Below are 24,576 nucleotides of genomic sequence, written 5' to 3'. Positions count from 1 at the left end.
AATGTGTTTACTTGGCTGCCCGCATCTTACAGATCAGGGGGAAGGCAGTCACAGTGCGGCTTCTGACCCGGTTTAAGGTCTCGGAGGTCGCTTTTCCTTCCTCCCCAGAACAGCCAGAGCTTATCCGCCCAAAGCTGGGGAGTTCACCCCCACCCTAAGCACATTAAGTGCATAAATTTCTCTCAAGAAAGAAGATAAGGTTCCTGGATTTCTATTTTGTCTAGTGTGGAACCTGAAGTCCAAAGCATTACAGCAGATTGTTATACCTCTCAGAGGCTGTGATTCTCCGCACTGTTTCTTAGTAGATAGGGAGCAAGGATTGTTTCTTATGCACATGTAAATGAAAAGCAGGTTCCTGTCTCACATAAATTTATCTACTCTGAAAAGTAAATGTATCTCTACGTGAAGTGAGAGTTCTGAAGGGCTGCCCGCTGCCCTGTCCCTCGGGGGAAGTCGGGGCTGGTACTGAGCCTGAGGGTTTTGATGGACAGGGCCCGGAAAGAGTCCTGAGCTGGTGTTAAAACGCCCTCTAGTGACCATCCGCGATGATGCCATTTTAATTGTATTTTCTGCAAACGCTCATAGAATCCAGAGCCGTGTGTGGATTAGTTACAGCTTGTGTTGTTTGCATCGCATGTAAAATACACTGATGGTAGTAAGATGTGGCACTGCTTATGAAAACAAAAACTTGCTGTTAACAACAGCTGAGAGGGTACAGCTCGGGGAGTAGTCCCTGGGCTGACAGGAGAGGCATTTGCCGAGTGACTGAATAAGAGAAAGAATCCAGTTAGAGAGGAATGGGGTGTGTGCACACACATGAACTCAGTCAGTCTGAGAGTGCTTGGGTCCTTTGTGCTTCTCGCGGTGTATGTGAGTCATGTTCTCCTGGAGTCATCTCTGGAAACAGTCACCCCTTCTCTAATAGTGAGATGAGGAAATGGCAAATTGGTGCGGGAAGTGGTTTTGGGGTTTTTTTTTTTAAGGCTTTATGGGTAGAAGAGAGGAACTGGGCTGATAGATGAGAAGAAAAAATAGAGGCAGGACATCAGGAAGGAGGAAGACTCGAGAATAAATGAAACAATTGAGTGAATGGCTGTCATTGTGTTCAAGCATCCTGGCTGACAGTTGTCACCCAAGGACGAGAGCAGAAGTCACACCCTGAGGACAATTGAGATTAGTCTGTCCCACCTCCCTGCCTGATACCTGGTACCCTGGGAAAATGGATTCAGGATCCAGATTACCAACTCTGTGGTTTCTACCAGTGCTCACGAGATCACCCTTTAGCTGAACTCCACAAATGCACAGCGTGGGTAACAGGGAAGGGACTGAGGGTTTTGGAGCTCCCAGACTACCTCTGGAGCCCTGTCCATAACAGAGATGGATGCAAAGGGGACAGGATAAAGGAAATATAGGGAACACGGAGGAGAGGAGGTCACAAGCCAGAGGATGCTGGGTGCCCCTGTTCTACACGCAGCCCCAGAACTGCCCTGTGCCAGCCCAGCCCTGTGGTGACAGAGGGATCTCGGCTGGCACAGTAGAGAAGCCTGGCCTGCTCAGCAACTTAGCCAATGTGAGTTAACCTCTGCCTCAGTTTCCTAGTCTATAAAATGGAGCAAACGAGCTGATGTTCCCATAGCACTGTGTGCACAGCAGTTGGACTATATATATATTGTACATATCCCAGGTCACCTGATGTTGGCCTTTAGAACATGGTGATAATGTTTAGGAAGAGGAGGAAGAGGGCCTCACTCTCCCACTGCCAGGGGTAGTAGATGTGAAGATATGCTGGAGTTCCAAGTCAAATGTCATAGGCCTCCAGGCTAACAATCACAGCCCACTTTGTTCCAGCTTTGACACACCATGCGTACACATACACACGTAAACACACTCAATGTGCACAATCATATTCTCACAGGGCTGCATCCACAGAGACGCCAAGGTGCCTCTTATCTCTTTCATCACTTCTCCTGGCTTTTTCTAGTTTCCTCTCCACTGCTACTAAATTCTCCCAGCCTTCCCCACACTGCACTTTGAGAACAGGCTCCAAACACCATGTTTAGAACTTCAGTACTGCCAAGGAACAGTGCTTTACTGCCTTCTAGAGCCAACAGAACTGGCCACTCCTGGGGCTGAGGTCCATGCTATGGTCCTCAGATTCCAGAGTCGCTCTCCATGTCCCACTGCTTTGGCACACATTCTCTTCTTTCACCCAGAACAGAACTGAAGGACGCGGTGATCAGTCCTCTGATAATGCCAACTTTCAGACTCCATCCTGAATATCGTTTTTGCTGCCAAAAACCTACTGGCAAAGTAATACCAATGGAGCTGCTATAGTTTTAAAAAAATGTGTTTACTGAGTTGTTTCCTTAACATCAAGGACTTTAACTATATTACAGTTAGAATCGATAGAAATGTAACCTTTTCAACCACATGAAATGAGTTCATTTCTATTATTAGTCTTTTCCTAAGATTACAGAACTGCAATTGCAAAAGGAACTGGGTTAACTTAAGCTTTACCGAAAGACCATTCAAGAAACAAACTCGAACTCATTTAAATACTGAAGCCAGTACCTTAAAAAGATCAATAAATAAAAACACCTGAGGTTCCTTCACTTAAATATCCCTGTATGTGAGAGTCAGTCCTTGGTCACTATTTGAGGAAATGATAAACCTGGAGGACCAGCTAATAAAGAAGCAAATGCTATTTTATTAAATAAGTTTAGAATCATAAGGCCCTTGAATTTAGCCTGATTAGAAACACTGTGTTGAAATCTTCTCCCAGTATTTTAAAACATCATCCAGCAAAAACTCAGTGATGGTTGGAAGCCATTGACTTAAGAAAACTATCAGTTGCCTGGGTTAGTGAAAGGACAACAGTAAAAAGTAGTTTCATTTCTTTAAAAAAAAATAAGCACAGATTAAGGCTACAGTGAAGGGCAAATCTGGAGTCACAACGAGTTGGAAAATTGCCTTTCTAACCACAGTTAGCATGATATCCTGCACCCAGTCATGTGTATTAAACTGAATATTGAATAGAGACTATAGACTTGGATTTGGCCCAAGTCTCTTTGTGCCTCTGTACTATATTTGATTATGATAATATCCTTTACTTTCTTCCCTGTTTAGGAGAATTAAGACAACTGCCACAACTCTCTTCAAGGTCTCCCTTTAAAACTACAATGTAAATTGCAAGCTTTGATCATAATAGGTACTTAGAATTATTTCAGAGTCAGAACAGTCCTTATTGGCCAAGTCCGTCCTTGTTTCTATCACTAGATACTGGAGACACAATTCTCCTTTCCAAAATACTATTTTATTTATAGAGTTTTCCTAAAATATTATTTATGGTGTTTTTCTAATTCTAAAATGAAATGCATCCATTCAGGAAAGAGCAGAGAAGAAAGCCAAGCTCACACGGTGCCATTAAGGCTATCTTGCCTACACAAGGACATCGGTCCATCCTTCGTCTTCATTCTCCACTGGCAAATGAACTGCGGAATTTTTCTCTCAACTGGAAGCATTTCTTTGCAAAAAAAACTTTTGGAAACAGTGAGCTATGTTGTTTCAAGTCAGCTTTTCCCATTCTCTATTCCTGACCCACTTTATTGTAGTGCAGGTTTGCCCTGCAAGGAAACATCCACACTAAGTATACGCGCAGATGAGTTTGGACAAACATACTCTCCACCACTGTCAAATTTAGAACATTTCCCACGTCCTACAAGGTTTTCTCAGGCCCCATTCCCACTAATTCACACCAACCATTATCCCAAGCAGCCACTGCTCAAATTTCTGTTTCTGTAAACCATCGATTTATTTTCCCTATTCTGTAGCCTTGCACAAATGGAATCATGGGTCCTGTTGTCTTCTGTCTGGCTCTCTTCTCTCTGAATAAGGATCCTGAGATTCAGCCTTTTGTGTATCTGCAGGTGTGTTTTCCATGGCTGGGTAGTACCACCTTTATGATTTATAGTGACACCGGATTATTCATTCACTTTTCAATGGATGGATCATTTCTACTTTGGAGTTATTATGAATAAACCTTGTATGAGTATTTGCATACATATGAATATGGTGAACATATTTCTTTCATTTCTTTTGAGTATCTCAAGTGAAATTAATGGGCTATATAGTAAGTATATTTTTAACTTTATAAAAAATGTATCTTGTATTTCCTCCAGCACAACAGAATTTCAGTTGCTCCATGTACCCACCAACACTTGATACTGTCAATTTTTTTTTAATTGTAACCCTATTGGGTATGTCATAGTAGCTCATGTTGGTTTTAGTTTTTATCTCCCTGTTGACTAGTAATGTTGAGTGACATTTCAAGTGCTCATAGACCATTGATAAATCCTTTGTAAAGTTCCCAAGGCTTTGTTCCTTTGTATTGGGTCATTTGCCTTCTTTTTTTCTTCTTTTATTGAGTTTATTTGTACATTTTAGGTACAGTACAATTACATTCATCATTGGGATCTTGTACCTTTACATGACAGGTCTTGATTCTCATTTTTTCCCCTTGTCCCTGCCCTCCCTTCACCCCCTCCTCCCCTCCCCATTTACAAACACTTTATTTCCATTTTTTCATTTTCTCCTATTTTTTTCTTTTCCCTTATTCCCTTTCCCCTACCCTTCCCACTTTCCCTACACCTTTAGCCCTTTTCTTTCTATTTCACGTGGCCAGTTCTCTCATTAGGATCTTATGTACTATTATAGTTTTTCTCACCAGAGAAACTATTCGGTATTTACACATGTGTGACTTATTTATTTCACTTAGGAGTATATCCTCAATATGTATCCATTTTTAAAGGACAAGCTTTTTTTTTTTTTTTTTTTTGATACCGGGGATCAAACTCGGGTCCTTGTGCTTGAGGGGCAGGTGCCGGAACCACTGAGCTAAATCCCCAGCCCCCATTTGCCTGCTTATATTAAGAGTTCTTTATATATTCTGGATACAGTTCCTTCACCAGATCTTTTGCTGTGTATGCTTTCACCTTTGTTTCCCCTTACATCTCCCTCCTCACCGGACTGCCATTCACTGCTCCCTGAAGCTTCTCTAGTGAAGATCATCAGTGACCTCCTCACTATGATCCCCTTTGGTGTATAGATACTTACAGTAACCATATAGAGCACTCAGCAGGTAGAAGCTTTACCTGAACATGTCAGTATTGGGGGAGGAACACATGGCATATTAAATGATAAATCGCTGAACATCGTCTATCAGCTATTCATTACTTCTTTTGCCCATCATTCTGAACTTCCCACAGTCCTTCACCCCATCGGTGCTGGGCTTTCTGCTTTCCCTCTTACTTCTTCTCCTTGGCTGCCACCTCCTTCCTCCCTCATCTCCAGATCTCCCTGACTTTTATGGACAGCAACAAGTTACTCTTTCCAAAACGGGATGTAAAATTTTAGGCCCAGATGTTTGACAAAGCCAAACCTTGGATTCGACTTCTTCATAAGGAAGTTGTGGTTTCAAATGGCAATTATAAAAATCTGGGTGTAACATCACACCAGGATGACAGATAGATGATAGATAGATAGATAGATAGATAGATAGATAGATAGATAGACAGACAGACCAGTGGTTGAATGAGTGGTTGGGTGGATGGGTGGATGGATAAAAAGATGATAGATTAGTGAATGGGTAGGTAGATAGATAGATGATAATGGATTGGCAGGGGAATGGGTGGATGGGTGGGTGAAGGATAGAGAGATAGTAAATAGATACGATAGATTGATTAAAAACTGCAGCCCAAGCCATGTATAAACCAAATCCACACTTTGCCTGCTCACATTCCAAGTGCTCCCCAATCTGTCCTCTGTTCACCCCGTGTTGTCCTCCCAATTACTTCCAAAGCACGGCCCAGAGAGCAGTGAGGCTGGCCACCCCCATTCCCTGGGAGAGAAAGGGTTTATGCTTTCCTCCTTCAGATGTTTCCATAATGCCAGTCTAAAAGTTGAACCACAATGTCAGTTTTTCTCTATATCAGGATATTTTAGAATCTGGGGTGATGTTTTATATTCAATTTTCATATTTGATTTTATAGTACTATATGCCCTCCTTATTCCATAAGTCATATTTTCCAAACAAGAATCTAAGCACCTTGAACCCACTTGAACCATCTTCTCTTTATATTGTCTGCTTCCTCCCGTCCCAGTTCACGAGGAGTGTGGTGGCTGGACAGCAAAAATCTCACAAAAGCTTCAGGTAGCATGAGGAGGTACTGGGAGCCACATGTTTGCCGACCAGGAGACAGGGAAGGCAAGTTGAGCCTTAGGCCAAAGTCTTCCTCTTCCTGCAAAAAGTCAGCCCCCTTCAGCAGTCAAGATACCCTGTTATGATCACTTATCTGTGCCCTGGGAGCCTATTCAGCAGGTGTAACTGCTAGACAGGTGTCATCTTCTCAGGACTGCATGGCGTAAATGCCCCCAGCTGAGCCACAAATGCTCACATCCCTAGATTTAACTAACCCTAGACTCCTGGGAGAGGCATAGCTTTCGGTGAGGTCCTCAAATCTGGACCAGATGCAACAAGTGGCCTGCAGGAAGTATCTGAAAATGAGGTCAGCCACCAGCTCCAATGCACACTGGCCTGAGCTCAGGAGGAGCAACGTCAGCACCACACACAACTGCAAGAAGTCGAAACAGCTTCCTGGCTCCTCACCAGGATGCAAATATCAACAATCCCTGGAAGCACAGGGGACAAATCAAAGTTACAGAGGCAGAGAAAGACTCAAAACAAGAAAGATCCTGGTCAAACTTACCAGGTCTACACTGTCTTTCGACATTTTCATTCAGGCTTCTTTATTCTTTTCATCTAATTCATACAAAATGAAGCCATAACGTTATAAAAATATGAACAATATTATATTTGTTAGTATTTTCAAAATAAACTCTCCTCAGTTTTTTACTTTTCTTCCCTTTTTTTCTTCTTCTGCCCTTCTTCCACACATTTGCATGCTTTTCTTTATTCCTGAAAAGTCATTTTACCAGTTATCAAAATGTGTTTTGCCTTGAGTTCTCCAGGGAAAATATGCCATAGAATATAATTCCTTGATGCTCATTATATAAATTAACATCTAAAGTATTCATGATGTGTAGTGATAACAGTTAGTGGCTATTAAAGTGATTTTAAATATAAAATTATATTACAACCATTCTGTATTCTCATACTAGACTTCCATAAAGGGAGTTGGAAATATAATTACTAGATATTGATTCAGACGTTGTTTTTAATCCTTGATAAGTGTCTTCTGAATTTGAATTTGTAAGTAAATGCACAAATCTAAAAGAACTAAATTTTTCTATCTAGTTTCTTTGAACAATTATATAGTTTTAGGGCCATTCATATAAATGCCTTTGGAGTTTGTATCATTAATGAAATGCTACTCAGCTGTAAAATGAAAATTTTATCCATCCATTCAATGATATGTATGTTAAGGTTATGCCTATTTATTGATATAAAAGGCTTTCTGGTTTAAAAAGAAAAATCCAATGCTCTAAATAAGATTTAGTATTTTTCCAGTAGGTGGCGTATTAGACTAGAGAAAGTGATCAATATGTGAAAGCTAATCTTTTCTTTCTACTATTTTGAGAAATTTTTTATATAAAATACAAATCACCTAATGGGCTCGCTAATTCTTTTAATTGCACCAATACGGCAGGATTTCAACTGCACTTGGCCTTTAGAGGCAGAAATATTTTACTGATTACATTACCATAATAAAGATGGCATAATGACAATAGTAATGAGTACTTATAATAATACCTCACATTTTAAAATTGCTTATCCACCCGTGTGCAAAGCCTCCTGGCATCTCTGAAAGGGAAAATCATGCATGTGAACAGCAAAGAAAGACCTGTCTCTTGGATCCTTTATTTTCAGACTCTGATAACTTTTGGGGAAAGAGCAACCCACCCCTGTGAGCTTGCCATTGTTACAGAATCTCAGAATTGAAAATAGGAGGATCACACCTTTGTGGGACGCTGTCCCTCTTCCTGCTTTCCATCATCTCTGATGGGCTGTGGTGAGAGTGTCCTTGAAGGACACCTGATAGGCCATATCTTAGAGCTGGATCTTGGAAGAAGATCATCTCAAAGCCACAGGGTGTGGAAAAATACTGCTCCTGAGGTCCATAGCAGTGAATCATTCTCAAAGAACCTATTATCTGATCCAACCTCTTGTTTTACAAATGAGAAAACTGAAGTCCAAGGTGGCTTCATGATGTTAATATCACCTCTGTTCCGTGGCACAGACACGGTGTTCTCGGCCCTGCCGCTGCCCTCCTCCCTTGTGTAGGAAATGTAGGAGCTACTGTACATTTCAGCCCTGTGAGAGTGACCCTGGCAAGGAGAAGACAGGAAGTCCTGCCTGTGTACATCCCAGTATCTCCTAAAAGGCTCATGCATTCTGAAGCAGGGCTTTTGGAAGGAGATTGGAATATGAAACTCTGCCTTCAGTAATCCAGTGATGAGATCATAATTTGAGTCATGAGTGCAATTTAGCAGGCAGGGCCTAGTTAGAGGTGTGTTAGAGGGTGTGACCTGGGGACTAGATCTGGTCCCTGGCCCTTTTTCTCTGGCTCCTCCCCTCTGCTTTGCCTCCTGGCTGCCTTGGGGATTAAGAAAGGCTGCAGGAAATCTCAGAGCTTTGTCTGGAGCCCCAGAAGTCTGTCCCCATCATAGTGGCAGGGCTGCTGCAAAACTGTGTCCTTTAATCTCAGAAGAGGGGACTACCCCCTCCATCAGTCCACAATGGTCCACACTGTCCAGGGATTTCTTCTGTTTCATCCCCAAAACATAAACAGCCAGATAAAGTCCCTTTGAACTCTGCCAATGCAAACTGTGGCTTAAAAATGGAAATGAACAGAAACTGCAAAATAATACCTGACCAGACATTAAAGCTTTAAACCCAATATGTAGGACATGAGGCCCAGCCTGCATCAATATGCTTTTAATGGCTTACTGGTAAATGTTGAGCAAATGAGTGTCCCCTTAAGGTTGTCCTGGGGCGTGTGGAAGCACAGTCTTTAATTTTAATGAGACTCTATTACACAATCTCTCATCACCTCTTAACTGCCAGCAAAATGACCACCAGCTAAATGTACAGCAAAATAGCTCACTCAGATCCCAAAGAAATTATCTTCGAATTATTACACTTAACCGTGGCAAATGTACCCAGGTTCATTTGGGAAGGGGAGACACCTGGCATATTGAGTGAAAACGCAGAAACTGTCATTTACTTGGGCTTTTCTTGCCTTATCTGATTTTGTCTTTTGAATGGAAATATTTAAAATGCAGGTGATGCTCTCCCTTCCTAGTTGACATGAGCAGGCTAATTCAGTTCAAGAGACACTGTCACCCCACCGCTGAACAGTCTGTCCCTGAGGCCGGGTGTAGCTGGCTAAGAAGGCCAATCCTGCCCACTGTGACTTTGTATTTTTTCCTAGTACTAAAAGAAATAAAGAAAATAACTATTTAATATGTAGTCAATAAAATAATGCATGAAAATCCCCATAGAAAGCCTGGTACACAGCAGTCGTTCAGAACATGCTCCCTCGTTCCTCATGTTATCAGGGGCCCCCAGGACCATGTTTTCCTTCAAACACAGCTGGGGAAGCTGCTCGCTCAGAGCACATTGGACCTGTGGCTAGACAGGAGACAGAACCCACACAGTCGACAAAACATGGGGTGCAAATATAAGAAGTACCTGTGATAAAGGACACTTATCAGATATAGGGGCACCTCTAGGCAGTTTCCTACCAGCACCCAGGGCTGAGGGAGCACATCCCAGGACAGACAAACTTGAAGGGCACGGGCTGTTGGGAAGCAAAACTTCTTGACTTTCTCAGGGTCTCTAGCTGGCCCTGAGGATTAACGATAAAGACAGGCTAAGGGGAAGGAAACAAGGATTTCACACGTTAAAGGAGTGATCAAAATATACTATGATTGTTTAAAATTTAAAGACATGCTACTGTAAAAGACACATTGCCATTACTGCCCCTCAAAATACTCCCCTCATTCCTTCCACTTTCTGAAGCAGTTCTGGATGTCCTCTTTCAGGATGTCTTTTTGAGGTATTCTCAAAAAGACGGTCAGTGCTGCTGCAAGTGCCATCAACAGAAAGGCAGGGTTGTAAAAGCATGATGTGTCCTTGCCCGCCAGTCTGGCACCAAGAGACTCCTGGCTCTTCTCCAAGGTCAAACTGACCCTGAAAGGTAAATACTTTGACTCGATTCAGGACATCGAGATAGAAACAACAGCGCAACTAGACACTCACAAATGAGGACTTCCAGAACTCCAGAAAATGGCAAGAACTATATGTGCAAAGTGAGGGGAGGATTTTGAGAGGAATTCATGGCAATGCGTCTTTTACTGTGACAATTTTTAAAATTTAAACATTCAACATATCTTCCTTATCAGGAAGATAAAAGTTTTAAAAGCAGTTAGGCCTCAGTGCATAAACACAAAGTAGCAATTCTGAGAAACTGACTAAGACGTATGGGAATAAGGGTTTATAAGCAGCTGAAAGTGATTGTAAAAAGGTTTGCTCCACAGACTTCTCTCAGCCTCGCCTCTCCATTTCACCCTTGCTAATTAATGTAAGAATATACATTTTAAAATCACCGTTAATTATCACCAAATGAGACTTTTTCCTGAAAATCTGTATTATTATCTTCTATAGTGAGTGTTTATTTTTGTAACCATTTTTAATGTTTCTGTTTGTTTGTTCTTGTTGTAGTTTTGGTTTTGGTACCGGAGATTGAACTCAGGACCTTGTTCTTGCGAGGCAGGTGGCGGCACCACTGAGCTAAATTGCAGGCCCATCATTTTTTTTAAGTTTTTCATAAAAATGGGTTAAATGATAAGAAGTACTTGAGGAGATGTCACCCTGAGGAATTGTAGGATAGTCCCTTGTCAGGGACTTTTGACAATTAAGATAAAGCTGCAGTTACCCACATGTGCCATTAGATGGCGCCAAAGCAGCCAGCGAATATTTACCAGCACACACAGCTTTTGCTCCAAAGAAATCTTATCAGATTTTTAAACATTCGAGATTTTCTGGCTGAAATAAGTGTCTTGCTAGTGATGCATTTGGCACTATAGAACATTTTTCAAAGGTAAAAGCAAATATGCATATGTCTGCTTTGTTTCTTTTTTCTCTTTGAACTTTTGCTGCAGTCCTACACATGCACAAAAACTTAACAGTACCAGTTCTTCAGGTCAAAACTCTCAAAAATCCTGCAGATGAGAGACTGAGACACTTCATCTTGCCTATTCAACAATCTCAGAGTTTCTACAGGGCAGTCGCCCAAGTCAGCTGTGCATATGCCTTAATAATGGTTATTCTTCAGAGACTCTAGTTCCCAATGTGGTGGGAGACTTGCTCATTCCCTGTACTTTCTCCTTGACACCTTGTCTGCCACGGAGGACACAGCTGGTCCTCCATCTTTGCCAGCGGGAGGGTTTTCACCTCATTAGTCCCAGTCACTAGCAAGGACTGGAGTGTAGCAATTTCAGGGGCCGTGCAGCCACCTTCAACAAGTGCCTGCTTGTTCTGGCTCCTTGTTCTGCGTAATCCATGTGGTTCCCATGGGAACACAGAATAGGGGAGTGAAGCCTGTTTTGTGACTCACACCCTTGCTTTGGCCACCCTCAGGAGGTATGGAACTAACTTCCAAAGAATGAATGGGGTCAACGGAGATTGTGCAGAAGTGGGCACAGAAAAACCCAGAAAGCTCTGGGGAAACATAACTAGACTGTTGTTAAAAGCTCAAAACACATAGCAAGAGAAAAACAAGAAAACTGTGTTAAACTGCAGTACTTACGTCTGTGCTCACGCAGGTCTTCATTTAATAAGTTCAAATTCTTTTCGAATAACCACTCTCCACCCACAAGATGGAAGAGGTGGACTTCCATTTTCTCAGGCTGGATTTCAAAGTCTGCACTGATAAAATAAGATAACAGGAAGCCAGGGTTCAAAGAGTGATGTCATCTCCCAGGGAAGATTTGGTTCCAGTGCAGGATAGCGACATTCTCCTAACAGTGTCCCTTGTTTTCTCTGTGCAGCTCGATCATTATCCTTCTGTGAGTTACCATCTGCCAAGTTCATCCGACACACTCTTCAATTCTCCCAAGTCGCTCTTTCTTGGAAAAGTTATAGGTAAGAATTTGGTTCATTAGTTATAAATGTGTGCAAGGAACACATCTAGTGTGAGAATTATGTTAGCTGATGTGAATTTGCATTTTAACATTGCCAGGTAAGTTTTTCTCATTAAGGTCAGTCGTGAGCATATTCTCCATGAAGAAAATTAAACTAATTCTGAGTGGAGCCCAAGAGAAGCATCACCAAATCATCTTTGGGGCAATTGCTCATGTGATACTTTCTAAAGCTACCAATTCACCTCTGGACACATTGTGATTGGGACTGGGGGCTTCTGAGTCTGGGACAGAAATGGAATCAGCATTTTTTGGCAGGTGGCTCAACTAGGACACAATGATACCTATGGCTTTTGTACATAAAATGTGCTCTTTGGTTTATTAGAGACCTCTAGGAGGAGTAAATAACTTTTTCTTTATGTAAGCATTTCCACACAATTCTCTTTTCCTCTCACCTACAAGAAAGCTAGTTGATATTATTTGCAAATTTAATAGCAATTAGAATGCCCTTTCCCTGTGTGTGATTGAATTTAGGAGTCGCCCCTGCCTTTCTCTTCCACATAGGAGGTTAGTGCTATCCAGGTGAAAATATGCAGGTAATCAGCTGAGAAATTTTAGATGCTTAATGTGAAGCCCATGCCATTTCTCTTTTACATGAAAATGGGTAATGGGAATCGGAGATGGAAATTAAGTCAATGGTGTTGTATCCTCTGGGAAGAAGTCATTTTTCTTTGTATCCAGTGGGTAGTGGTGACTTTACCCACCCAGGCCCACTTTGCTCATGACCCATTTTGCCAATCCCTGAAGCCATAATTTCTGCAAGAAATTTTGTTCACCAGAGAGCCAAATACCCCACCCCCCAACTCAAAAGCACCTCCCCAAGTTTAGGGGTTAAAAAATCAGGGTGATCAGAGGTATGGGAAAAGATGATTGGAAATTTTTTAATATGACATCATCTGTGGTTTGTACATGGGTGATCCACCTTCATGCCTCTTCGTAAGATGCATGCTCAGAACATGGTGGTCTCAATGTGCTTGTGGGTGGAGTTTGGAGCGCCAGCATCTAAAGGTCACTTATGTAACAAAGGACTTTCTGGTTTCAGACAGTTTGAGCCAAGACAAGGCTATCTCCAAATCTGTAAATATAATTTAAATAAATATATATTATTTATTATATAAATATATATAAAACAGTTATAGAGCTGAACTTCCTTTGATTTGTGAATTGGTTTGGTTTGGTTTGGTTTCATCAGGGATCTGGCAATGATGGAATAAAAAGGATATAGATTTAGTAATCAGACAGAGTTGGTTAGACTTGAACTCAAGCCTGTCTCTGTTGACATCGTGGGCCTGTTACTTTAATGCTGCATTACTTTAACTTCTCAGAGGCTGGATTTCCTCAAATGTGAGATGAAGAACGTGAATGCTCATCTGTAGGTTGTTAGCTCCCTCAGGGTTGAGTTTGTTGTCTGTCTTTTCTGAACTTTATGTTTCAATCTATTTGCAGCAGCAAGATTAGTGCCTGGCATACAGGAAGTGTTCAAAAAATATTTCTGGCGTAAATAAGCTATTGTTTGAATTTAAGCTTGATCACATCTTAGGGCTAATCCAACACAATGCCTGATTCATAAGTAAGGAAAATAATCCTGCTGTTTGATGCTGCTGCTGGTCAATCATGGCGTTATATGCTGTATGTGTATGGCTCTCTACACTCCTCCAAACACCACCCCAAACTATTGCTAACCTTCTTATGGTTTAGAACTACAATGTCTTCCCAGAGTCTCCTGGGTCGAGAGCTGATGAGCTTTGGGAAAGTAACTGGTTCTTGAGGGTTCAAACCTCATCAAGTGGAAAAGACCATTGGTGAGTTCACTAGCTGAATGGGCATTTAGGAGGTGAAGACTAATTGGATAAAGCAGGTCACTGTGGCTTTAAAGTGTTTGTTTTGTCTCTGGCTCCTTCGTCTCTGGAGCATTCTATCTCTGCTTCCTAGCTGCTACGAGAAGCTTAGCTCTACCATGCCCTTCCACCATGATGTGCTGCCCTGCCTCAAGTCCAAGTTAATGAAACCAGCTGACCATGGGCTCTGAGACTGTGAGCCAAAATAACTTTTCCTTCCTCAGGTAATTTGGTCATAGTGAGGCAAGACTAACACAATCCTTGTGCTATCGATAAGGGCACCCAGGCTCAGAACTGTTGTTTCTTTTCTTAAAGCAAAGCTTCCCAGCATTGATACTGTTGACAGTAAGGTCAGAAAATTCTGCTCTGGGGCTGCCCTGTGCATTGCAGCATCCTCAGCCTTCACTCATAGATACAAGCAAATCCTCAAGTTGTGACAAAAAGCAGCTCTGGACATTGTTAAAAGTCCCACCACAAGGGCAAAATCACCACCATTTGAGAATCATTGGCTTAAAGCCACCCAGCTTGTCCACTTGAAGCTGGTGTTTGAGAAGTGTGAGGCGTAGCATGATGAGCCCAGCTTTGCCTGACAACACTTGAGTCTTTCACAATGACAAAAAAGCAAGAAAGACATCACTGGACGTGCTGAAAATAAAATTCTGCTAATGTAATCAAAGAAGTTACAGGAAGACCCAAGGAAGGAACTTTGGGTGCCTAGAGAGAACAGTCATTGGCCACCCCTTCAAGCTAATAATCCTTAATGTTTGATCATGAAATAGGGACAGAATCAGAAAGGAGTGTTTTTCAATTTTCCTTTGAAAGTGACATGTACTTCACTGTGCGACAACCTCATTTGCATACCCCAGCTATGTAAATATTCATCTGACAAGATGACTTGAACTTGCAACAAATCTCTTGTACGCCAGCAAGTCCTTAGAGACTGGTGCCCTCCAGTCATTGCTTTGCTAGGTCAGCTGCTAACCAGAAACTGATCCTGTAAAAAAGAAAGAGAAGGAGATGGATCTAAATAAATAATGTGGCTTCACACTGAGCTCTTTGATGAACACTGCTTGGGAAAGGACACACAGGAAGGATAGAAAAAAAAAACAGAAGCTACTCAGGGACAAATGTGAGCTTTACAAAGAGTGTGGAGGAAATACAATTTAGATGTAAAAGTGAGATCACTGTCAAGTGCCACAAAACTTTATCATGTACTCTTATACATCTCTAAGCCCTTCCAGCATAAAGTCAAGGTAACTTGCCATCAGGAAAGGCTCACAGAGTAGAAATTATATCCACTCTTATCCACTTACTGCCTGAATGACATTCCAGAATTTATGTATCCGGTTTTTAGCAACAGAGTCAATAATCTGTCCAAAAGAAATCCCGTAGATCAAAGAAGATAAATATAATGTGAAACCTGTAGGAGGTCCTATGTCATTCATCTCTTCCAACATTTCTGCCAATTCTGGGGATAAAGACACAAGTTTAGTAAGTTTGCACATGACACCCAATTGAGAGGGAGGGTCCAGTTCACTGGAGGAAAGAAAACACTTTGCAAGTATCTTGACAGGAACATAGCATAAAAATAATGAGATGAAACTTGAATCTTGCATTTAGACCAAGAAAGAAAGAAAGAAAACAGAAAGCACTTAACTAAAATCAAGCAATTAATTCTTGGAAATTCTTGGTGTCCAGAAAAAGATCTCAGGGATTGGATTCATGGAGAGTTTGGTATGTGTCTGGGTCGTGATGGGTCCCACATCAATTCCTAGGTCCTTGTGCACAGTGAACAAAGAACTGAACCTGGCACGTGATGGTAAGGAAACAACAGCAACAGTGCAACAGTGCAGTTGGAGTGAGAGGGCTCGTGCTGGTAACAAAGACAAAATGGAAATTTGCACTCTATACTGAGGAGCATTCGGGTTGAGACTGACCAGATTAGATGAAGCCCAAATACCCTGGAAACATGAAGATCTGTAGTGGGAGTAGGTTTCTTTTCTGAAAAGTGAGAAATGTGATTTTAAAGAGGGATGGCCTACTCCACTTGAGATCTGCGGGATGATTATACTCAGACTCCTTGATACCACATTGTGGATGGATTACAGATATGAATGTAGGAGAATGTCAGTGTATACTGCTCATCACATCACTGTAAGTTCTATCTTATTAGAATGTGTTCAGAGCAGTATTCATTTTCCTTTTAGAAAGTTAGTACTGAGCCCATTTTTATTAAATTTTTTCAAACTGACTGTGCCATGTTGTAACCCACAATAGTATAAAATTATAATGAAGTAGATCAATTCTATTATAAAAAAAAAGGCAATTACTGCTCTGCAAAAGGTAGAGAGGCCATGCTTAGAAATAAGTTGAGTGCTAATGTAGATTAACCACTGCTCTACTGACATTGCAGTGTGTTGGGAGGTAAAATTAAAGGTGGGCTTATATCTACATGAATTTAATATAGCCTGTAGCTCGTACTGGTCCCAGATCCTAATGTATGCCATACTACTTCATTATCCAAAGCAACTCTGATTAGAGATGTAGGTACCTACCAGTAGCCATTTTATCATTTCTATCATAATCCAAACTTTGAATAATATGATTCTACACTACTTTCTAGTGATGAGAAATCTTTACTCTAGGATTTTCCAAAACCTTCTAGAACTTTGGCAAAGCCTTACACAGCAGAAAATGACACATTTATTCATTCATTGAGAAAGTGGCATTCTGTGATAAGCATTACGTTGCTTGCTAGATATTTCTTCCCAAAAGTGATGAATTTTAAAAAATATATGTGGCTTCCAGACTAGAACATTTCATTACTGATGGAAAACTTGGGATTCTTTGATCACTTTGGCATGGTGACTGGCAAACCTCAAACAGTCATTATTCCACTTACCTGGCTCCGTCTGTGACCACAATGATCAGAAAACTCTCTTGACTCATAATGAATACATAGCATGAGAAAGAAAAAAATGCCTTTACTTTGTTAAAATATCAGGACTACAGGGATATTTGTTATGTTGCATGGCCTTGTCTTTCCTGACTGATACATAAAGATTGAATCTAAGAAGAGGCTTTGTTGCCCTACACTTGGGTGTTAGGTTTTATTCTACTACTCACGAACTGTATGGCTGGCAATTTGCTCTCACCTTGTGCATCTTTTTCTTTGTGCTTAAAAATAGAAAGAATAAGTGTCCCTACCTCACAGGAGTCAACAAAATAATACATGCTTAACAGGCAACACAGTATCTGGCAAATAAATATCAGTTATCTTTATTCCATTATTATTAAATAAGTATGTATTCATCATAGGTGCCTGGATTTGTATAATGCTAGAGTATCCGTATCATTGTGTAATGCTATAGAGTATCAGCGGTGTCCAAGGCAGCCACGGTTTCCACCTTTGGTGGGCTTAAATTCTAGCTGGAAAAAGAAACAATAAAAGAGCAATTAGAGCCAGAAGGACAAGCAGCAGGATAAATGGAAGATGGAAGTATAGGTATTCCGGAACATCCTGGTTCCAGTGTTCCATGGCACCTCCAGGTGCCATCAGATGCAGATGACAAGCAGGTGGATCCAGGACAGCATGGAGTACAATTTACTGGAGACTTACTGACAGAAATGTGGACCAAGTGGCCTGCTGCAATGTGGGTCAGAAGGGGAGAATGGCATCCGCACAGCAGGGCTTTCTGGGAGGAAGTAGAACAGGCTCTTAACCCAGTCCAGGAGTGAAAGAAGGCATACCAGAGAAGTGACTAAAGAAGGAAATGAGTGATAGGAAGTTTAAAATCATTTAGTGATGGAATGGGATGAAGAAGAGGGCAGGGAAAAGAGAGGGCTTCCAGTAACCAATTGCTGCACAACAAGCTCCCTAAATCCTTGTGTCTCAAAACAATGATGTACTATTTTTCACAATTCTGAGAGCTGACAGGGTGGTTGCAATGCTTCTTGGTTTCAGCTAGACACAAGGACATTAGATGCAGCTTGCCATGCCTGTAGCCACTATGAATTGTAAGTGCCACGACTGGCCTAGAGTAACCCTGCTCAGTTTTTCCTGTACTGTGGCCTTACTCACACAGCCAGCAGCAAAGGAGGGCCAGCCGTCCAGTAGTTTAGTGAGGTGAGCATGGAGATTCTCTAAAAGCTCCACAACCTAGATTTTGGGCTACCTTCCAGCACAGAGACTGGGCTCCAACAAGCAAAGGTGGCAGCTGGAGGTCTCTATGACCCAGCCTTAGGAGTTATATAGACCACTTTAGCTGCGGGCTCTTGGCCAAAGGAGATGTACAAAGGAGCATGGTAGGGCAGAAGGGATGGCTGTGGCATCTTTGCAAATACACCCTGCTATGAGGAAAATTTTGAGGAACCACAAGAATCATTCAGAATGTTTGAAACAAGGATGTGAAGAGCCAGTTGATAAAGGAGCAGTGGCAGAGAAGCCGGATAGGGTGGCATGTGCCTGTTAGCTCAGCACTCTGGGAGACTGAGGCAGGATAATTGTAAGATGAAGCCTTGTCTGGAAAACTTCCAGACTTAGCAAGACCCTGCCAAATAAATAAATAAATAAAACTGGCAATAGAGCTCAGTGCATAGGCCAATACTGAAAAAAGAAAGAGAGAGGAAGAAGAAGATAGAGCAGGGATCCTGTCAAAGCAGCCTCTATAAGTAGGGCCACAGGTCCCAAATTGACAGGGACAGTTCCATTATACCCCCCTTCCAGCAGAAAAGCACATCAGGAAGGCTCACTCGTTGCAAACTGTGACTGCGTGAACGGATAAATTACATGGTCACCTGTCTTGTCATGCGTTCTCCCAAAAGGATCCCTTGAGAATTGGATTTTTACACAAAAATTAGATCTGGGAGATGACCCCACAAAAGACAAATAGGGGTGCTGAGAAAGGAGAGCAGGAGGGGAAGGGTACACCACCAAGCTTTGGCCACCGTGGACCCCTGGAGCACAACCCTGGGGGACAGGGCACATGGTAGCTCCCAATTCTTAGCCAAGGCACCAGGAAGCCAGGGCACCCCTCCACTTCCTTCCTGCCCCACACGGGAGAGCTTTTCTTCCCTGGGTCACCTTGGGCTTGCCCTCTATTCACACCCAACGTGCTCCAAGGCTTGAGGAGCATGCGGAGGATAGGAATCCATTCTATACCCTTGACAAAAGTAAATTCAGGGCACTGACACATCTGCCATATTTGTGGATTTATTTATACATCTTGTTAAGGTTTTAATGTTATCTTGGTGGTGAAAGGGAATAGAAGAATGATGTTTTTTCTATCAAGAGAGTAACCTGATCAGATTGGCACCATAGAAACTAACACCATCTGGGGACTGGAAAATGCACAGTGGCGAAGGAGAGGCTGCAGGAGGCCAGATCGGGGGTTGCTATGGTTATAACGGAGTTGCACATTGTAATGCACAAGATGGTATGGAGGTCTTTCTTTGTGTGTGGTGATCTGGTTTCCTACATGACAGAGACTAATAGCTACATGAGAAGTCTACTGTAAAGTGAGCTGGACTCAATCTGGTAAACCTTCCCTCTAGTTCTCTGTCCATCTGGAATGGAATATTCAGTCTCTTGAGGGGCTTTTTCTACCCCTTGCTTCCTTCCATAAGATGGGGTGCTGGGAAGACAGAAGGGAACAGGCAATAAAATACTGTAGCTTAGGTGTTTGTAGACAAGGAGGAGCCTGGATTCACATGGACATTGAGTTTGTGCAGGTGGCAGGTGGCCTCCAGCCCAGAGTCCTGTACCTGAGTCTGCCTCGTCACCAGCAATGCTTCTGGCCTTAGAGGTGAAGCCTGTGATTGATGAGCATAACCTCTGCCCTTGCTTCCTTACCTTACTGCTGCCCCCTTAGCTCTCACTAGAAGTAGACCCAAAAATCTCTGTCCTATCTTCCACCATCTCCATGGCAGGCTCTTCTGCTCTGATTTTTCTTTTCCTTGTAGTCTTCTTTGCTTTTACTTCCTGTATCAGCTATTGATAAGGAAGGGAAGAGGAAGGGAGAGAAGGGATGGAGAAAGAACCAGCTAACAAATAACTAACATTCCGTGATTTCCTTGCTGATCTGAGGGTCACTAAGGGTTGAGTGGCTCTGCTGTAATTGGCTGCTCCTTGTCCTGGGACCAGAGCCAGCCTGGCCACACTCTCTCAAGCCAATTTGATCCTTGAATCTCATATCTACCAATGTCCCACTCCAAAATAAGTCATGTGGCCAAATCCAGGGTCAAGGGAAAGGGAAAGGGAAATATATCTCATGAAAGGAAAAGCAAACTCACAAGGCAATGATTATGATAAAAGGGCAACAACACAAGGGACTCTTATGGAATAGTCCACTATCTTTTTTTTGTACCAGGGATCGAACTCAGGACCTTGCACTTGCAAGGCAGGCAGCAGCACAACGGAGCTAAATCCCCAGCTGTCCACTCTTAGCTATGGTAATGGACAATTAAACCTACTGAAGGGATTGAATTTTGCTGAACAAAATACACAAGCACAATGAGTACCAAATCTGAATAACAGCAGTAGACTGTAACAATGCCATTATCTTGATTGTGTATTGTACTATATGACTTTTCAAAATATTTTCACTGGGGAAAACAGGGCAAAATATGCCAGGCATCTCCACCTGTGTGTCTTCTTAAAACTTCATGTGATTCTGTAATTGTCCCCCTAAATGTTTCAATTGAAGAAGTAGTATAAAAAATAAAGCAAAAAGAAAATGCAGTATAATTAAGAAAAGATCTCATCCATCCTATTCTGTTAGAGTCATTTATTCATGAGATGACTGCTGCCAAATGTCACTAAGGGACAAGCACCTCAGACCATGCAAAGAATAAGCCACTCAGTCCTCTTTATCTTCCTGCCTTAGTCAGTAGCAATTAGGAAACGCACAAGAATTGAATATTCCTTTGCATCTTAACATTTTATAGTTCTTTTACAATTGTTATTGAAGAGAATAATTAATATAATACATTTCTAAAAATGGAGATGGAAAAAATGTAAATTGAACTGCCTGCTGCTACTTTCAGCCTGCTGGCCACTTACCACCTGGTGATTTATCTTCACTTCCTAAGACTGGGAGGTAGCAAAATTGATAAATGAACACTTGGCAAATAGTTAATTGAAATTTCTGGTCAGTTGCCTGTGGGTTTTACTATAACGACAAAAGCAGTAGTAAAACACTAACGAGAAATTTTATTTAAGTGATAGGCAAAAAATAATACTCAAATGGAAGAGAAGAAATTATGTCTGGTTTTTCATATCCTATAGAAAATATAATGCACTACTCTTGATATCCAAAATCTTCCCAAGGCTGAAGGAGATCTTCTGTTTAGGAAGAATTCACCCAATGAATTATTATGCAAGGTTGGTCTCTCACTCTTTTTAAATTACATTAACTTTCACTCTTAGAAATTTGATATAATAATGATTACTATTACTACTCCATAGGGTTACAGGAGGCCCTAAGAAATAATTTATGGAAATCTCATCATATTAAATGTCCCCTGAATTCAGAGGCGGCCTTGTGGAAGGTGATTGGGTTGTGACAGCACCGTACTCATTGGTGGATTAATCCACTGAGGCGCTCTTAGCTGAATGTGCTGTTAGGAGGTGGGGGGTGCTTGGAAGTGGTCATTGGAATGTGGCCTGGAAGGGTGCTTTCTTGTCCCAGGCTCCTCCCTTCTCTGTCTGCTTCCTGACTCTCAAGGATTGAGCCACTGTCCTCCTCCAGGGCTTTCTACTACGCCCTTCCTGATGTGAAGCCAGTCAACCAGAGACTAAATCCACTGAAACCAGTAGCCAAACAAAACTCTCTTCCTTTAAGTTATGGTTGCTGGGTACTTTGCCCCAGTGATGGAAAGTGACAAATGTAGTCTGATAACCAGAACCTCAACATTGTCTCCAATGTTTCCATTCTCGTACTTCTCTTTGCTGTCACCCAAATATAGCTTTAGTACAAATAATAATAATTGTATCATCATGGCTTAAAAACACCTCAACATCCAATTTAAAAACTGCAAAAGTAAATCTTTTCATGAAGTTTTGCTGAAAGAGGAAATAATATAAACGAAGAGAAAGACCCAGCCCAAGCTCACATGGCAGAGTACCTGCAATCCCAGCTCTCCCACCTACTGAAGGAGCTTAAACTGTTTTTTTAAATGAGTTTCTGTTTACTTCACTGTGAAATGGGAAGACTATTACCAATATCATAAACTGCATTGTGAAGATAAAAACTGGTATCATAAATGTAAAGTTCTTATCACAGTACCTGGCACATGGTAATTTCTCAGTACATCTTAAGTAATAGTTGAACCATAAAAGATTCAGCTCTGTAGCTGCCTGATGAAGCCAATAACTCAAGAGACAGAATGACAGGAGAAGAAAAAGCTTTACTGGCAACAAGCCAGGAGGTCAAAGATGGAGGGCTTTCACCCAAATTCCACCTTGCCAGAGGTCACAGGCACAAAAGCTTATATGAGATTCCTACGGGGTTCTCATTTTCTCCATAATCAGGTGGGCATTACAGCAGTCATTAATTCTTGAGTAATCAATTTTCTTGACATAGTCTTGATGTTGTTCACAAGTCAGCAGCTGTTCCAGGCATTCCTAGTTCCCATAAACCTAAAGAAGGATTGCTGGTTAGGAACTTATATGACTGGTGTTCTTTGATGTTTCCCCTTATCCTTCTTTTCAGACAAAGCTGACTTATTGGGTAATTATTTGTAGAGTAAGGCACAGAGTCATGAGGCAAAGAAATAGAGAAAAATAGACTTGCTTGCACTAGGAATGAGATAACATGTTCATCAACTTCAGTATCACTACATCTAAACTTTGACTTTTAATTTACACAAATAAAGGAAGGACTGACCTCTCTACTAGATTACTTATTAAAAAAAGAAACAAGTAAACAAATTAGAACTTTTAAATAAACTTCCAATTAAAAAATAGTATCATGATCTCTGCTTTGTTTTCGAAATGTAAATAGTTTTTCACTGACAAAGCACTTACAGTTAAAATACAGTGAGGAAACAGAAGTTCTGTTCTGATGTCATTTTCAGTATTAATGACATTTAGTAAACCAGACTGTCAAAAACGGAGAATCTATTTTTCCCCAAATTCTCCTGTCTTTGACACACAGCACACATATGTATTCCCAATTGTTTAGAAATAAACATTTTGAGGACCAGGAATTAGCTCAGTGGTTCTGGTGCCTGCCTCACAAGAGCATGGTCCAAAGTTCAATCCCTGGAACCCACCAAAAAAATAAAAAAATGAACATTTTGAGCATCAAAATTCCTTTTATTATATCATCCAGAAATGTTCCAGAACATAGGAAAGTTTTATGTCATACAGATGATTACCATTACTATAGATTTTATATTTGCAAATTTGCTTGTTTGCTAAAATTCCTCTATAATCCCCAAAATAGTACTTGCCATGTTTTGTGGTCATTTGTACACATGCACAGAAAACAGCCAAAATTTGTCACCAATATGTACATTCTCAACTGAGTTCAAATGAGTCTCTGTCTTCCTGTCTCACCTCTTGGACGATAAACAGTGTCATCTTAGTGATCTGCATAATGCCATACTTTTTGTGGTTTCGTGCTTTTTAATGGCAATTTCACTGTAGAAAACGGCCCTCAGAGGAGTACTGAAAGGTTATCTCTTGTTCCCAAATGCGAGAAGGCTGGCTGTGCCTGATGGAGAAGATTCGTGTGTTAGATAACTTTGTTCTGCTATGAGTTATAGTGCTGTTGGCCCTGGGTTCAATGTTAATGAATCGACAATAGATATCAAATAAGATTTCTTTAAATAAAAATATAAATAAAACAAGGTTATATTTTGATTGACTGATGAAATATTATAACCAGAGGCTTGCAGAAATCTAGCTCTGTATTTCCTTTAGGAGCGATATTCAATATTCATGAATTCAGTGTTCACAGCTACAATAAGGAATATAACTGCTGCAAATAGTAAGCACTGACTGTGATTTTAAATTGAATAAACATGATTTTTAATCCTGTACATATGATGGTCTATTGTATTTGTAAATGATTTTGTAGCTTAAGAAGTTCATCTACAGCTGAGCATCACATGACATCTGTGGAAGTGCAAGGAGTCATTACTGCCCAACAAAGGACAGTTAAAAAGTCCAACCAAGGTCCCCCATGTAGCATGTGATCTTCCCCTGGTTAGTGACATCTCACAGTGTCACCTATAGCCCACAGGTGAGCTGTCACTCAGCACCACTTCATCCTAGGATCCAGGGAAGGAGAACATCGCATGCTTTGAGAAACAGACTCTAGGCTACAAACATCCTTTGGGTAACCTTGCTAATGACTTTAAACCTTGGGAAACTTGAAGCTTAACAAATTGGACTGAAAAGAAATCCTTAATTTCATTCCTTTGAAGGACAAAATGGAAAAACACAATAACATGGTGACCAAAGAAGGAGAAATAAGCTAGGTCAGTCAAATAAGCTAGGTCCCCAGATGCTGCT

The 24,576-nt window shown here is 41.3% G+C and overlaps 1 protein-coding gene across 3 annotated transcripts in view; it reads left to right on the top strand.

The window, feature by feature from the left end:
* Cntnap2 (contactin associated protein 2) overlaps positions 1 to 24,576 on the top strand; it is a 2,025,293-nt gene that overhangs the window by 1,892,018 nt on the left and 108,699 nt on the right. For all 3 annotated transcript variants that reach the window (XM_010638580.2, XM_033764477.1, XM_019209676.2), the window contains one exon: positions 12,070 to 12,163. In XM_010638580.2, coding sequence (XP_010636882.1) covers positions 12,070 to 12,163 — 94 coding nt within the window. The remainder of the gene's footprint in view (positions 1 to 12,069; positions 12,164 to 24,576) is intronic.

Source organism: Fukomys damarensis, unplaced genomic scaffold (assembly GCF_012274545.1).
Source record: "Fukomys damarensis isolate Sample0158 unplaced genomic scaffold, DMR_v1.0_HiC HiC_scaffold_16, whole genome shotgun sequence".
NCBI lineage: Eukaryota > Metazoa > Chordata > Mammalia > Rodentia > Bathyergidae > Fukomys > Fukomys damarensis.
Note: the sequence above shows the minus strand (reverse complement) of the source record. Positions and strands in the feature narration are given on the sequence as shown.